The sequence below is a fragment of the Mirounga leonina genome, unplaced genomic scaffold (assembly GCF_011800145.1).
Source record: "Mirounga leonina isolate KUSES-001 unplaced genomic scaffold, KU_Mleo_1.0 Mir_93, whole genome shotgun sequence".
In the NCBI taxonomy this organism is placed as follows: domain Eukaryota; kingdom Metazoa; phylum Chordata; class Mammalia; order Carnivora; family Phocidae; genus Mirounga; species Mirounga leonina.
In genome coordinates, this window is record NW_023270854.1 from 8,118,935 (window position 1) to 8,135,079 (window position 16,145).

The window sequence follows — 16,145 nt, forward strand, 5'->3', positions numbered from 1 at the left end:
AGCCTTCCTATATAAAGTGAAGATGATATCTGACCTGCACACTGAGGAGTGTGCTCTTTCAATGGAGAATTACATGTAAAAGCAGGTTTTAAGCTGTAAAATACTATAAAAACACAAGTTGTTGGTATGATTCTTCATGGAAAGTGGAAAACAGTTAACACATGGTCCTAATTCTATACTATTCGGAAGTTCACAACCAATATTAAAAATAAATATATACATAAAAATAGTCAAAATAGCAACTGAAATAGAACATCACAATATGAGAGATATATTTAAAGATAATTTTGCAGGGCTTTTTTTTTTTAATTTAGGTAACCTTTAAACCAAAACTTATTTCCTCCAAAAAACTAATGCACTTCGGGTTTTTTTGCTGTTATATGGATTCTTCCTTAAGAGGAAACTAAATTTTAGTGCTTTACCAAAGAATTTTCAGAAAATATTTTTAGGGGAAGTTAAGAAATATATTTTGTAAAAATGAAGCACCGAATAGCATATTTTAGGAAGGATAGAAAACATCTTTGGGGTGATATATTTCCAATTACAGCCTTTGTATTGCAATTCGATTGGTTGCTAAGGCTATAATTACAAAGTGCCTAGGAAGGCACTGCCCATAGTCCTGTACATGCCAATCAAAACCATGGTAGCACAGTTCTGAATGTGAACTTATTTAACAATTTAGCAAAGATTTATTGACTGCCCTCTTTCTTGCCAGGCTGCATCAGGGTTTATTTATCATTGTAGCCCCTATGTATGGCACATACCAATTTTTCTTTTGGCTCTTTTTACCATTTCATCCTTGATAAATTTCACGGTAATTTATATATACATAGTATATATAAATAATCCTTGGTATTTTTAATTGAAAAGATGTACTAAATATGTTACAGATTCAAAATGCATAGCAAAGGAATTATTTCTTTCACCATTGATTCTGAATCCTAGATGACTCACGGATGTCCAAATACTTCAGTTGTTGTTATGTTTACCTTTTTAAAAGTCATTGTATTGTTCCCCCCTTCATGTTCTATTCAGGTATTGATATTAACCTATCAGCAGAGAGCATAATATTTGAAACTTCTTCTTAGATGCTTCATTTGGAATTTTATTTATTTTATATTCTGGACAGTTTTATTATCATTTCAAAAGGAGCTGCAACTAGGTATCACCTTGAGCATCAAAATGGCTAATGACATTTTTTGGATGGGAATGTAGCCAAATGATCTTTTTCTGAAGACACAAAATGAAATTTCACTGAAATACTGCTGAATGTTATCTTCTTCTAAGTAATGATGTTTTTTAAAATTTGGACAAGGTGGCTCATTTAGAGCTCAAAATCAAAGGCAGAGGTTTTGCACTGTTGTTTGTTTCTGGAGTCAATGGCGTGTTCAAACCACTTGGCTCCTAGTAATTAAGGTGTCCTGTGGGCAAATGTAGCTTATATAAACCTCATTTCACAGAGAACACTAAATTGCAACTGAAAAATGATCAACATTTATATTCTTCACAATTCAAAGAGAGAGGAAGACTATATCAAACTAAAGCTTCTGCACAGCAAAAGAAACCAACAAAATTAAAAGGCAATCTGTAGACTTGGAGAAAATATTTGTGAAACATATATCTAATAAGGGGTTAATATCCAAAATACACAAAGAACTCCTACAACTCAATAGCAAAAAATCCAACAACACAGTTAAAAAATGAGCAGAGAACTTAAATAGACAGTGTTCCAAAGAAGACATACAAATGGCAAAAGGTATACAAAAGGTCCTCTAATCATCAGGGAAATGCAAATCAAAACTACAATGAGGTATCACCTCACACTTCATACCTGTTAAATGGCTCTCATCAAAAAGACAAGATAACCAGTGTTGGTGTAGATGCGGAGAAAAAGAAACCCTTGGGCACTGTCGGCTAGAATACAAACAGATGCAGCCAATATGGAAAACAATATGGATGTTCCTCAAGAAATTAAAAATAGACATACCATATGATCCAACAATCCCTTCTCTGGATATAGATCCAAAGAAGTTAAAATCAGAATCTCATAGAGATACCTGTGCTCCCATGTTCACTGCAGCATTACTCACAATAAGCTTTCTTTGCTCAGGGAACCCCAGTTCAGAAGAGCTGCAAGGATGTGTGTTCCCTTTCAAAGGGCTGTCCCAGGAAGCTTATGCCATCTGCTTAAAAGTCCTTTCAAGGGTTTTGTACCTCCTAGACCAAGCACTGTTTCATATCTTGTAAGATATTATCTACTTAATGTTAACAAAACATAATGAGGTCTTATAACCCATTTTACAAATAAGAAAAGTGAGCCTCAAAGGTATTTGAAGGTTCCCACAGGTTACACAGCTCTAACTGGCAGAGTTAGTAATTAAATCCAGGTTGATTGATGCTAAAGATTGTGTTCTTTCAATTTTTCTAAACTACTCCCATAATAACTGGGCCCCAAAAGATCACTTATCCTGTTTGCAAAATAGGGCTACATTTTGATACCTCTCTTACATTTTTTAATTACACCTTTTTATTTTGAGATAATTGTAGTTCCACATGCAGTTATAAGAAGTAATATAGAGTGACCCTGCAGAGCCTTTACTCAATTTTCCCCTATGGGAACATCTGATAAAACTCTAATCCAATATTACAGCCGGGATCTCCACAGGAACACAGTCGAGATACAGGACGTTTCCTTCACCACAGGGATGCCTTTCGCTGCCCTTTTATCAGCACAGCCACACATAAACCCCACTCCTGCCTCCCTGTCCATAACCTCTGGCTACTACGAACCTGTTCTTCACTTCCACAATTTTGTATCTCAAAAATACTACATAAAGGAAATCACACAGTTTATAACCTTTCGGGATTTTTTTTTCCCGCACACTCAACATAATCTGGAGATTCATTATTGTGCGTGTTAAGTGTAGTCCTTTTGATCCCTCAGTATCCCATGATATGCATACACTATAGTTTACTTAACCATTCACCCAGTGATGGACATCTGGTTTGTTTTCAGTTTGGGGGTGTTTCCAATAAAGCCGCTATGAACATTCGTGTATAGGTCTGTGCATGAACAAAGTTTTCACGTCTCTGGGACAAATGTCCAAGAACTGCAGTTGATGGGTTGTATGGTAGTTATTTAAGAAACTGCCAAATTGTTTTCAAGAGTATCAGAACCCTCATTTCATATTCCCACAGCAATGTACAAGGGATCCAGTTTTTCTGCCTTCTTGCCAGCATTTGGGGTTGTCACTGTTTTTTATTTTAGCCTTTCCAGTAGGTATGTATTGATAGCTCACGGTGGTTGTAATTTGCATCTCCCTAATGGCTAATAATACTGAACATCTGTTCATCTGGTTATTTGCCATCTGCATAGCAACTTCTGTGAAGTGTCAGTTCATGTCTTTTGCCCATTTTCTAATTGAATTGTTGTTGTTTTTTAAAATTTTACCATAGAGTTTTAAGAGTTTTTTTTTATACTAGTTCTTTGTTAGAGATACACAGTTTGTAAATATTTTCTCCCAGTCTATAGCAATTTTTTTTCATCTTCTTAATGGGCTCTTTCACAAAGCAAACATTTTTAATTTTGAGGAGGTTAATTGATCAATTTTTCCTTTTACAGCTTATGTTTTTGATGTCAAGTCCAAGAACTCTTTGCCCGGACCCAGTTTCCAAAGATTTTCTTATACATTTTGTCAAAAATTCTGTAGTTTTACTTTTTACACTTATGTCTATGATCTATTTGGAGTTACAAGGTGCGAGGTTTGTGTTGGGGTTCACTTACTTTGCCCAGGGATGTCCAACTACCCCAGCAACATTTGTTGAAAAGGTATCCTTCCTTCACTGTTTTGCTTTTGCACTTCTGTCAAAAATTCACTGGGTACATTTGTGTGCGTCCCTCTTTTAAAAGCAAACATTAAAAATTAAAAATTATATGGTCTGAATGTATGCTTTCATCAAAGCTCCTACATTTCTCCGTGGGTGAACAGAATAACTCACTAATGATGTGCTAAATGTCCAAACTAGCAATGACTACAATAGAAAAGGAATTCTACGGTTTACATATTGGTAAGGAAAGACATTTCATACCCATTACTTTAAAAATTAATTATTTTAAGTGTATTCTAAGATTTAATTGGGTCACTTCCAATAATGCCATTTTATCTGTCAGAGGTATTAGTTGCTATCAGTGGTAACAGAAGTTGACACTCGCTGATTTAGATAGAAGGAAATATATTAAATATTTCATTACTTCAAATTAGGAATAGAGGGCTGGAGAACCAGGTTCAAGCCTAAACACAATAATAAGTGATCTCTTAAATCATTAGGCTTCTTGATGAGGCTATTGCTTTTGGACAGTAGGTACAACAGTTTACATTGCTTATAATTTTGCATCAATAAATCAATCCAATGGAAACAATTACTCTGTTGTCCCTTGTGAAGATCCCTGTCCTGGGTTGCCTTTTTTATCACTAACTCAACGTCTGGTCATGTAATTGATAACACCTAGCTCATTTCTCATGCCCTAACAGCAAAAGATACGAGGAAAGAATATTTTGGAATTTCATCTTCTATAATGTGAGGTATTATTTCTTATCTTCAACATCCATAATATTGATATTAGGGGGATGCTGTCTAAATATATGGAAAAAAGACTGAAAAGCTGGATAAAAAACTAAATGATGAATATCTGATTCATATTGTTAATTCATTTAACCACTTACAGAGGCATACTATACCAATTTATTCTAGTTCAGTAGGGTTCTGTGGTAATATATAGTGATAAACAACTTGTCCTGAATTCTTTTCTGGTGAAAAGTATGTCATTTATTGTAGAATCCCTTGGGTAGATTAATACCAAATGAAACAAACACAAATGAACAAACAATTCTATTGCCTAGAGATCAACTAAATAAGAATCTCTGGAAGCAGAACTTGTCATTAAAAAAACAAAAAACCCAACAACACTAAAAACCATCTCCTGTGATTGTAATATGTGCCCAGGTTAAAAAACCACTGCTGAAAGGGACAGAAATATTTGGCCTTGTTCATTAAGTCAAATCCTAGAGGAGCCTTCTTTTTTTTTATTTTTTTATTTTTTTATTCTTATGTTAATCCCCATACATTACATCATTAGTTCTAGATCTAGAGGAGCCTTCTAACTGCTTCATTCCCCCCTCCCATTTTTATGCAGAGGCAGGTTACACACACACACACACACACACACACACACTACCTGGGGTAGTCATGTTTAGTCCTATCACTCAAATACCTTCATTCTTTTTCAATTTCACTAGAACTCTAGTTCTCCTCCAGAGATAGATAACCTGTTTGAAAATTTCCAAAGACAAAATTACCACAGAAAGAGGGGCTCACCACTAAGGAAGAGCTACAGCCAACTAACTCTCTTGGCTCTCAGTGGAGTTCTGGAGGACCACAAGGCCTCGGTTTCCCCACAAAGAAATCACTACAAAGTTCAACCAGCTGAGGATGTTCCATTCCTGTTAGTGGTGTACTAGGTAACTCAGGGAAGCCTGCATGTTGACAACTAGAAAAGCTGGACAAATACAAAAGTCATCTACTTGAAGGTATTGAAGCCTACCAAAGATAAAACTGAGAATTTATTTCTTTAGGACGTTCTAAGAAAACAGGATCAACTGAAAACTGTAGACCTGAAAAAATAAATTAAACTGAATACAATGAATAAATTTAACAGTAGATTATTCTCAGTTGAGTAGAAAATTAGTGAAATGAGAAGAAATATCCTGAAGAAAATATCCTGAAGCTTCGAGTGACAAAAGAATGAAAAAGAAAAAAGCACAAAAGCACAGAAAATACAGTATAAGTTATCTAGCATATGAATAAGGAAGGAGAGAAAAGAATGGACAGAATTGATATGACAGAAGGGGAAACAGCAAATAATTTTTCAGAACTGAAGAAACATATCAAGCCACAAAATCCAGAAGCACGATAAACCCAAGAATAATAAATAGAATTAAAACTACATTTACACATAGCATAGCAAAATTCCTGAAAACCAGAAAATGAGGGCATTCAATGTAGGCAGAGGGGAAAAGTCTAATGATTTTCAAAAGGTGACAATAAGACAGCTAACTTCTCATTGCAAACAGTGATTGTTAGAAGACTTCTTTGCAGTGCAAGAAAAAAAAAATACTTCTATGTCAGTGATTCTCAATTACGGCTAGCTACTACAAGGAGAAAGGCCTTTCTTGGATAATAATACTCACCGCTCATTGGTCTTCTTGCCCAAATACTACTTTACTACAATGAATTCTATGCACTCAAGATTCAGGGATGTTGCTAAGTTGAGAATGAACATTAACCCTTTTTATGAAATACATCAGTGACTTTGTGGGATCTTAGAACATTATAAGCCCTTTATTCTGGGCCTTTACCTCAATGCTACTCACCCATCCAGGCACATATCATTATATAGGTATGCTATTTCTTCTGCATGGAACTCACAACAAAGCCTTCTTTATTCATGATTTCTCAGCTTGGTGTTACTTTCTCAGCAAGCCATAAAGTACATACTGTCTATGTGTACTCAGTAGGTTTTTGCCATATATTGTCCCAATTCTCTCTCCCACCCATCCACTCATGCTCTGTCTCCTCAAGTAGGAGACAACGAACAAAAGACAGAACAAAAGAAACCTCTGAGACACCAAAAATGAGGTGCTACATAGCAGTGACTGCCTCACATAACCATAAACCCAGATCTATGAAGAATATAAAATAGACTCTAAGATATAGGTTTCTTTTCTTTAATAGTCTGAAGCACTGAATCTCCAATAAGAAAAACAGCACCATTCAGAACTTACTGAGTTTTAAATGAAGTACAATTTAAACTGCCATGGTATTGCAATTACTTAGATTAGAATACACAAAGTAAAGAAGGAAGTCTTTCGTGAGTAGCCATATTAATAGCAGAAGCCTCAGCTGAGCATCAATATGACTGACAGAAAGAATGATCCAGAGTTTTTAGAAAATTTTGAGTTATGTCCACCACATTGTTTTAGAAGTGAATTTCTGTCCCTCGAAGAAATTTCTACTTTATCATTTTTGTATTCACATTATAAAGGCTTATAGACTGTCAGTAATTAGCATTACGTGACTGATTTACTGGATAACTAACTTTATATTTCGGGAATGCCAATTCATAAGTCTCAGCACTAATGACAGTGTTTTTAGTAGTTTACAGTGGCCTAACAGATCTCATATTTTCCTTATTTCTCCCCAAATCCTCACTGTATGATAATGATTATCAACCATAGCACCACAGTAAAAGCCCCTGGGGGGACTTCAAAAGCATATCCATGCTCAAAACCCAGCTAGACCAAATCAATGAGGAAAAGCGCAAGCTCTGTAAGTAACTCCAAAGCAGTCATAACTGAGGATCACTTTAAATAGAGGTCTAAGTAATTTAGATAATCATGTAAAGTATCAGAAAGCAACAGTATGTGTGTTAAGCAGTCGTCAGAGTTTTAAATAGCTGTTACTTTAAATGTACAGAAAAACACATTTCATACTTATACATAATTGGGTAGCTTCCAGTTAAACTCAGCATCATGATTTGGCACTAGATGTGCTTTTGTTTAGAAGACTTACAGAACAAATACTTAAAGATTCCAAAGTGTAATGAAGTCTATAAAAGCATCAGGAAAATGATGACATGGATGCTTTCTACAGCACAGCCCCAGGGCCCTTAAAACATTCAGGGAGACGTATTCCTATTTCCTAGTAAGTTAAATGAGAAGGCATACTTTTCAAGGCAAGTTCAAATATGTAAAAAGTATGCTTTCATTCCTTTTCTTGAATACGATGTTAGAAATTTCACTAGGATTATGTAAACAGAGATAAAGAATTTTCTCTTACTGGTTGCGAACCTTTAAAATCCATAGTTTTTGAAAGACATCCTAAATTTCAATTTTAGACTAATATTAAAATTTTTTTCAAAGAATAAAGTGAACATGTAATAATTTATATAATAAAAACTTAACTTGTATGCTATTAAGACATTTTATGTACATTTTCTTCTCCTGTTAACCTTCCTATTATATTTGTATATAATTCAGTGTGAGGGCTTAGATGTCATTTGGGAATATATACCATTCTATTTAATATATAACACATGTGTATGTATGCATGTATCTATGTATCTATCTATGTATGCACACACATACACACACGCACACATATACATATTTTAAAGGATACTGAATGGTCCAAGAAAACTAATTTCATGTTTACAAGGAAAAAATCATGAGGAGAAAAACAATTGCACATGCTTACCCATGTTATATATCTTATATAAATACCTACATGTAAGTAACAGAATGGCATATAGACATTTTTAAAATAAGAGAACTAAAAAAAAAAAAAATGGGAACGTCATTTAAGTGTATCTATTTCAATTCCTTCCCCTTAAAAGTAGCAAGCAACACAACAAATAAACAACCAAGCCTCGCAGACAGAGGTCATGGTCTGGTTCAGCACGGCCCAGTGTGTCTGGATTTGGGTAGCAATGTCTTTTTCTCAAATAAATGAATAAAATCTTTAAAATAAATAAAAAAACATTTTAAAGTCTACACAGGTGATATCAGCTGCATTTTGGAGCTTGTTCTCCATTCTTAAAAGGAGAAATTAGCCAGTTTTTAGATGGTACATGAAAATGAAATCACGTCCATTCAAAGTGGCCTGGAAAAATATCTGCATAGTATCTCCTTATTGTGGCATAAATTCTCTCACTAAGTAACACTTTTTTCCAGTTTTATTGAGAGGTAATTGATATATTACATCGTATAAGTTTAAGGTGTACAACATAATGATTTGATATATGTGTACATTATGAAATGATCACCACAGTAAGGTTAGTTAACATCCATCACCTCACCTAGGTACAACTTTTTTTCTTGCGAGGAGAACTTTTAAGATCTACTCTCCTAGGAACTTTAAAAAATACAATACTGTATTGTTAGCTGTAGTCACCATGCTCTACATTCCCTCTCCAGAACTTATTTAGCTTACAACTGGAAGTCTTTTTGTCTTTTGATCACCTTCAGCCATTTCCACCACCTCTCACCTGCCAGTAGCACGTTCATCTGCAATGTAAATAACTTATGGTTGAGTCAAGTGAATGATAATATTAGCTTTACACTAAGTAACCAGCTGAAGAAAACACATTTACTTTGAATAGTACACATAGCTGTGTTGCTCCCTGCCTACATATTTTAGGAAATGGAAACTGTTGCATTGTATTTATAATACTGCACCTCAAGTTAGGATACCTAGATTTGAGTATACACATCCACACACAAACCCAATCTGTCTCTCTGTAACTCTGGCTGATTCCCTTTACTTCTTTTGGATTTGAGTTTATGTATAAAAGGTAAAATTAAATATACTTTCAAAAGCATCCTGGGAAAATTATGTAAGATAATACATGTGGAAATTCTTTATAAGCTGTAAAATGCATGGTACACCAAAATGCAAAATGATTATGTTACTATTATGAAGCCTCAAATCAAACTTCAAAGTGTTTGTCCTCTCAGTCATTTTACTATTAAGCCAAAATATTAGACAATCTTACAATGAATTTAGTACAATAACAGGAGAAATACTTTGCACATGTTCAAGTATTACAACCACCATTTATTTCAAACAACATGAGAACATTTCTTTATTAAATGAGATTCTGTTCTCTACTTATAACAAAATATCATTCCTTATTCCATTCAATTTGACTGACAGGTGCAATACTCTCATTAAGGAGTAGTGTTATAATATAAAAAGGAAGTACTCAGGGGCGCCTGGGTGGCTCAGTCAGTTAAGCGGCTGCCTTCGGCTCAGGTCATGATCCCAGAGTCCTGGGATCGAGTCCCGCATCGGGCTCCCTGCTCTGCGAGGAGCCTGCTTCTCCCTCTCCTTCTGCCTGCTTCTCTGCCTACTTGTGCTCTCTATCTCTCTGTCAAATAAATAAATAAAATCTTAAAAAACAAAAAGGAAGTACTCAAAGGATAATCCTGTTCTGTATCCTAAAATAAAACCAGTGGAGATTTATGCAGAAAGTTAATGAAAATGTTCTCTACCTACATTCTTGAGCTCTTTGGACAAAGTTACTAGAGCTTGAAGAAGAAAAGAAAATACTATGAGTCACGTGACAAAAGCAATAAAACTGAAGTAAAGAAATTATAGTATTTTCTCTTTTAACTAGTTTGTCCCATTTGATAGAATTATTTTTTCCTTAAAGCTAAAACTTCAAAATTTAAGAAATCTAGAAAAGATCATTAGATAGTGGGAAAACAGGTAATTTTTATTTTGTTAGTATTGCTTGCTTTTTATCTTTGTATAGTTTCTAAAATGAAGTGGATGTAATTAGAAACAGACCAAACACATGAATACTTAATAGTCCTACTCAGTATAACTCACATGGGTTATTATTAATAATTAAGTGGAATGTTTAACAGTGTTAAACACATACATAATAGTCACCATAAACAAAAATCAAAAATAAAAATAGCTAAAATAATTACTTTTCATATATTCTAAATTATATATTTAATAAGAAAGAGATAAATGATAAATAACCATGGATATAATGGATCCTTTTCAGAAAGCAATGTCCAGGATACAGAATATTCTAGAAAGAGAAAAGATTAAGTACACCCAATACAACTTCCCTGTTTTAAATCCATAGATTTAGGAATTCATAGCTGAAGTAATGATCCTGAGAGTTCTTTTGAACTTTTGAACGGTCAAAATCATTATTTATATGTTTTATCTTAAATATATTTAATGCATCTAATTCCTGGTAAACTGGTAATGCATGTCATACAAGATAAAATCACTCTTCGTAAAATACTTTCTAGATATTTGGGAAACCAGAGAAATTTTTAATTGCTCTAATCAACCAAAAATATGCAAATGCACACACAAAAATTCCCATATATATTAATGAATGAGCTTCTGTAAAGGGGTAAATTTTCATAAATCTCTCTCATGAAAAACTACTCTCTTCCATCATCAGAAGAAAGCTGTTTGTGGAAGGACAGGAAAACCCAAAGAATTTATAAGAAGAAGATCAAGAGTCATCAAGCCAGGGATGGAAGTGTCTCAAGGTTCTAATCAAGGAGGGAGAAAAAACAAAAACAAAAAAAAGGAGGGAGAGAGGGCAAGATGTAGATGAATCCACAGTAAGTTGTTGAAACAAATGGAGATTATGCAAATGATTTCTCATTTCCTGAATAGATGTTCAGCTCATAAAGTTGGGGCTCATCACATACTCCAAATGTGATCTTCTACATTTCCCTGCTTCCCTTACAGCCAGGTTGGGGTAAAGTGACTATTACTGGCCTAATGTACTATGAGTAGTAGTGATGTAGGAGGTATTTATTGTTATTAACCCTGACAATACAACATGACTCTGGGACATTCACAGTCTCTCTCTCTCTGTCTCACACACACACCCCACCTGATAAACAATAGATGCTCCATACTTATTTGATCATTTGTTGAAGTGCAAACGTCAACTGTATCTTGAGACATTCCTTTGATACCCACACAAACCAATACAAATCCTTCACCTGACTTTGAGAAAGAAAGAGAAAACAATTTGTGTAAAATACTATTTGTGTACAATGTGCCTGTGAATATTCACACTGCTATATTGGAACAGAATTCCTTAAAAACAATGATGTGAGGGCTGAGTCTAGAATTAGTCATACTATGGCAGTCTGGAATTTATACAGTGAGGTTAATGCTAGTGATGATGATGATATGCTGCATTTACCTTTGCTGCATTATAGAGTCAATAGCCATGTATAAAGTTCTAGTAATGGTTTCAGTGGTTGAGTTCTTAGTTTATCTGCAAACCAAGAATACGTTGGATATTTTACAACATATGCCTTGCTGACTAAATTTAACCTATCAGTGTTCAGAAGGAAACAGATAATAAAGGCTAAGAGATAAACAATTTTTTTTAAAGACTATTTATTTATTTGAGAGAGAGAATGAGATAGAGAGAGAGAGCATGAGGGGCGGAGGGTCAGAGGGAGAAGCAGACTCCCCGCTGAGCAGGGAGCCCGTTGTGGGACTCGATTTCAGGACTCCAGGATCATGACCTGAGCCGACGGCAGTCGCCTAACCAACTGAGCCACCCAGGTGCCCCGAGATAAGCAATTTTGACCAACATGCTTTTGCTTTTTTTTTTTTTTTTAATTAGTGTTTGAAGTAACCCTTTGTTAAAAACAAAATACTGACTACCATGGTACCTTGTGAATTATACCAATCATGCAACAGATAAGATGGCAAAAGGAACTGAATTATTGTAAGGGCTTTTAAATCAAGCAAAAGGAAAACAGTATATCTATAGAAACAGTGACATGTTATAATGAAAAATTAACACAGACTATGAAGAAATGACTGTAACAGTCATGTCACATATTTTTAAAGGACAAGGGTAAAATCCAGGATACTACTATTTTTTTTCAAAATTATTTTCCTGAATAAAAGACAGGCTGATTAATGTGTCAAGACAAATTTCAAAGCAAACATTCTAAACATTGTTTAACACTTACTACTTCGCCCAAATAACTGGCTAAAGAAGCGTCCTCAACAGGTAGCACTAGATTCCCTAAGAAGACTGGCAAGGGCTGTTTCAACCACTTAAACCTGGAAGCACCTTCATCAGGGTTGTCCCCCAGCCCAAAGGGCAAGTGGCACTTTTCTGCCCTCCTTCAGGACAATAGGGAAGACTAACTTTTAAGGAGTAAAGGGTATGGTAGAACATTTCATCTCAAAATATATTTTCACGTCATAATAATCTCTGATACCACTGGCCTCATGCCCAGGGTTTTTTTTCCCCCTTTAGAATATTATAAAATTTGGTTTTTGAAAGCATGAGTTCTGTACATGATAAATCAAATACCTGTGCATATTTCATTAGAATTTTTATTTTGATATTTAGTTCTGAACATAAACCATAGAAGAATCATTATGTGTCTTCTGAATTAAAATTATTTTATTTGGAAAAATCCATATTTTATTTGGAAAAATCCATAGTTCCGAGTCCACAAAATTAGTATTATGTACTATTAACTATGAAAATGAAGTTTTAATATTTAGATAGATCATGTTTCTATGATTTGGGATATGACTTTTCACGTGTACGGCACCCCTTACTTGCTTAAAGTTTTACTATCTAATGAGACCCACTTACTTATTCAGCTTCACAGAAACATGTAGATGAAGTTGTGTCATGTGAAGTCACCCTTCTGAATAGTAGAATATTCTGAATAGAAAGTCTCTAAAGTTCTTTTTGATAATTAAAATTCTTCAAAATAATCAAGGTTAGTTTAGCTTAATATTTCAATTTAATATTAAAACAAAACAAAACTGTCTCAACACCAAACTCTGAAGTTGTAGAAATGGAAGACAAAATTAATCTACACATAAAATTAATCTATACGGAAACATGCTTTTATTTTCTCTGAAGGGTGTCCTTTACAAAGGCATATATCTCTAAACGGTGAGTATGGAAAGAGACAGACGCCTTGGGATTGCAAATACATTTGCACACATCTTTAGGAGGAATGGTGTTTTAAAAGGACATTTCAAAGGCTGTTAACACCATGATTAGCCAAGAAGCAGGCAATGCTCTTTCCTTGGATCCTATATTTTAACTAGGTGCCATATTCAGTTTTTGTTGTATGAAATCCTGGAAAGCTGGGGACGGGAGAGGAATCCTACAGACCCCAGGACCAACAGCGCAAGGAGCGGGGGTTCCCAGGGTTGCATTGCTCAGTCTCATTCTCACGTACACAATGACTCTGTGGAAGCAGATACACATCTCCCCGGGGGACCTGAATCATCCACTAGCTTGTAACGTCTGAGGTGCCCGACACGACTGAGATTGCAAGACGACCGAAGGAGCGAGAAGGATGAGCAAGCACCCGGTGCGAGAGCAAAGGGCTTCATAGGTCAAGTGCCTGAAGCGGTCCTCCCCTCCAGCTCTTTCTTGCTTGGGCAGCGCGGGTGACAGATCTGAGCAGCGCGTCCCGGCTGAGAGATGCCCTCAGCCTCCTGGACAGCGGCGGCTTTACACGTGGGTTCTTCCTTACCTCGCCGGAAAAGCACGAGGCGCAATTTTCTGCCCAAGAGCAGCCCTGGACCCGCGGCCGAGGGGCTGCGCCGCGCGCGTGCTCTCCGGCCCTGCGAGGGCGCGCGGCGGGCGCGGAGGCGCCGGGCCGCGAGGTGGGCGGCTTCGCGCTCACCGGGTCCTCTCCTCCCCGCTGCTACGGAGCTGCTGAAGTTCCAGAGGGTGGGCCTCTCGGCTCCTCGGGGTGCAGTCCTCACCTTCAAAGTGAAGCCCAGCCGAGGCAGCGCAAAACAGACAAGTCTGCCTTTTCCCTTCCTCCCGCCGCCCACACCTGCGTCCACCAACTCCTGACACGGCGACCTCTGGGTGCGTAGGGACCCTTCCTCTTTTAGGGGCTTTAGGGGTTCTGCCCTACCTTCGTTCAATTTTCTAGCGCTACATTTAGCCCCATTTTTCTTTCTTTCTTTCTGAGTGAGAAAATAAACGCACTTCTCCCTCCTTTTCTTTCCAAGTTGGAGGATTCATCCAGTCAGCAGGGAACGCGGGGAATGTTCTTGTTCGCGGCCGCTCTGCCCCAGGATCCCGGAGCTTCGCAGAACTGGAACTCTGAGAACGGTGAGGCAGAGAAACATCCAGGGAATTCGGGAAGGGGCACTTTCGCCCCCACGCCGAGCTGCCCTTCCTGCTCTGGACCTGCCGGCCAGGGTCGTTCTCGGTTGCCCAGGCTGCCCAGCACCCGTCGCGCGCGCGGGCCCCACTGCCGCCACCGCGCCCCCCTGCGCGTCGCCCCCACGCTCCCCGGGGCCGCCCAGCGGGGCAGCTGTGTTTCCAAGCGCCCGCCCCTCGCCTCCTGCCTCTCCGCTGCACAGCCAGGTCCTCCGAGACCGCCAGCGCGTCTCTCTTACCTCCTCGTCCGGTCACTAGAGAACTTCTGAACCCCCGGGGGCCTACACTGTTTCTCTCCCAAGTCAGGCAGACTATCTTCCACGAAAGAACTACGGCAAGGTCTCCATGAACTTTGGGGTCGCAAAGCCTGCCGTGTCCGCGGCGGCGAGCACACACCTGCCTGCACACGGGCGCAGGTGCACCTGTCCGGGCGCGCACGCGGCCAGCGAGCCTGCCACTGGGGCAACTGCTCGGGGCGCACTGAAGTCGCTGGCAGTCGCCGGCGGGGACGCGCGGCGCTGGGAGGGCATCAAAAGAGAATTTCGAAATGGGCTTGGGAGCGGGGTTAGAAAATGGTGATTGCAAATACACACACCGGAGCGCCTGCCCACCTCCCGCACACCGAGCAATTCTCCCCGAAAGGCGCACACTTTCGAGAGCAGACCACTGTGCTTAGCACTATATATAAAACGCCTCCGAGGCACATTCATCTCAAAACTGGCGATACCTTCCGTCTACATGACTTCTCAGTCTGGTCCAAGCCAGCACCGCGCACAAGACGATGGGGACCCGGGCCCTCCCGGAACCCTCAACTCGTGTGCAGAACCCCCCGAGGCACGTGCGGGCCCCACGCCGGCCGAGCAACAAGCGGGCTGTCTGCGAAAGGGCCGGGTCCCTCTTTGCCCGCGCGTGTCGCCTCTCCCCGCCCCCACGCCCCCCACAACAGCCAGCCGCGCAAACGCGAGCAGGGGAAGGAGAGAGCCCGGGGAGCCACTCACCCCCAGCTTCCTGCTGCGGATTTTCACGTAGCCCTGCTTGACTATGTCGTTAAAGTTGGAGGCCATGGCCAGCACGTTCGGGCTCGTCCCCTCCGCGATGGGCTTCCCAGAGTCGAGAGCCGCCGTGCGCCGCCGGGTCCGCGCAGGTCTCGCATCCAGCCCGTCGCCGCCACAGCCGCGCCGCCGCCCGGGCCCCCGAGCCCCCGCCGGCGGGGACGCGGGCTGGTGGCAGGGCGGCCGCGGACAGGGGACGCGGCCCGGCGCCGCGAGCAGCGCCGCCCTCCTCGTTCCGGTCCTCACCTCCGCCCCCCGCCGCGAGCCGCGAGCCGAGCGCCGGGCCCGCGCCGCCGCCAGCCGCGGGCGCC

The 16,145-nt window shown here is 39.2% G+C and overlaps 1 protein-coding gene across 1 annotated transcript in view; it reads right to left on the reverse strand.

Moving 5' to 3' along the window:
- The window catches only part of DOK6 (docking protein 6), a 363,014-nt gene extending 347,054 nt beyond the window's left edge, over positions 1-15,960 (reverse strand). Inside the window, exon 1 of the mRNA XM_034995693.1 lies at positions 15,781-15,960. Coding sequence (XP_034851584.1) covers positions 15,781-15,846 — 66 coding nt within the window. The 5' untranslated portion in view covers positions 15,847-15,960. The remainder of the gene's footprint in view (positions 1-15,780) is intronic.
- Between the last annotated feature and the right edge of the window lie 185 nt (positions 15,961-16,145).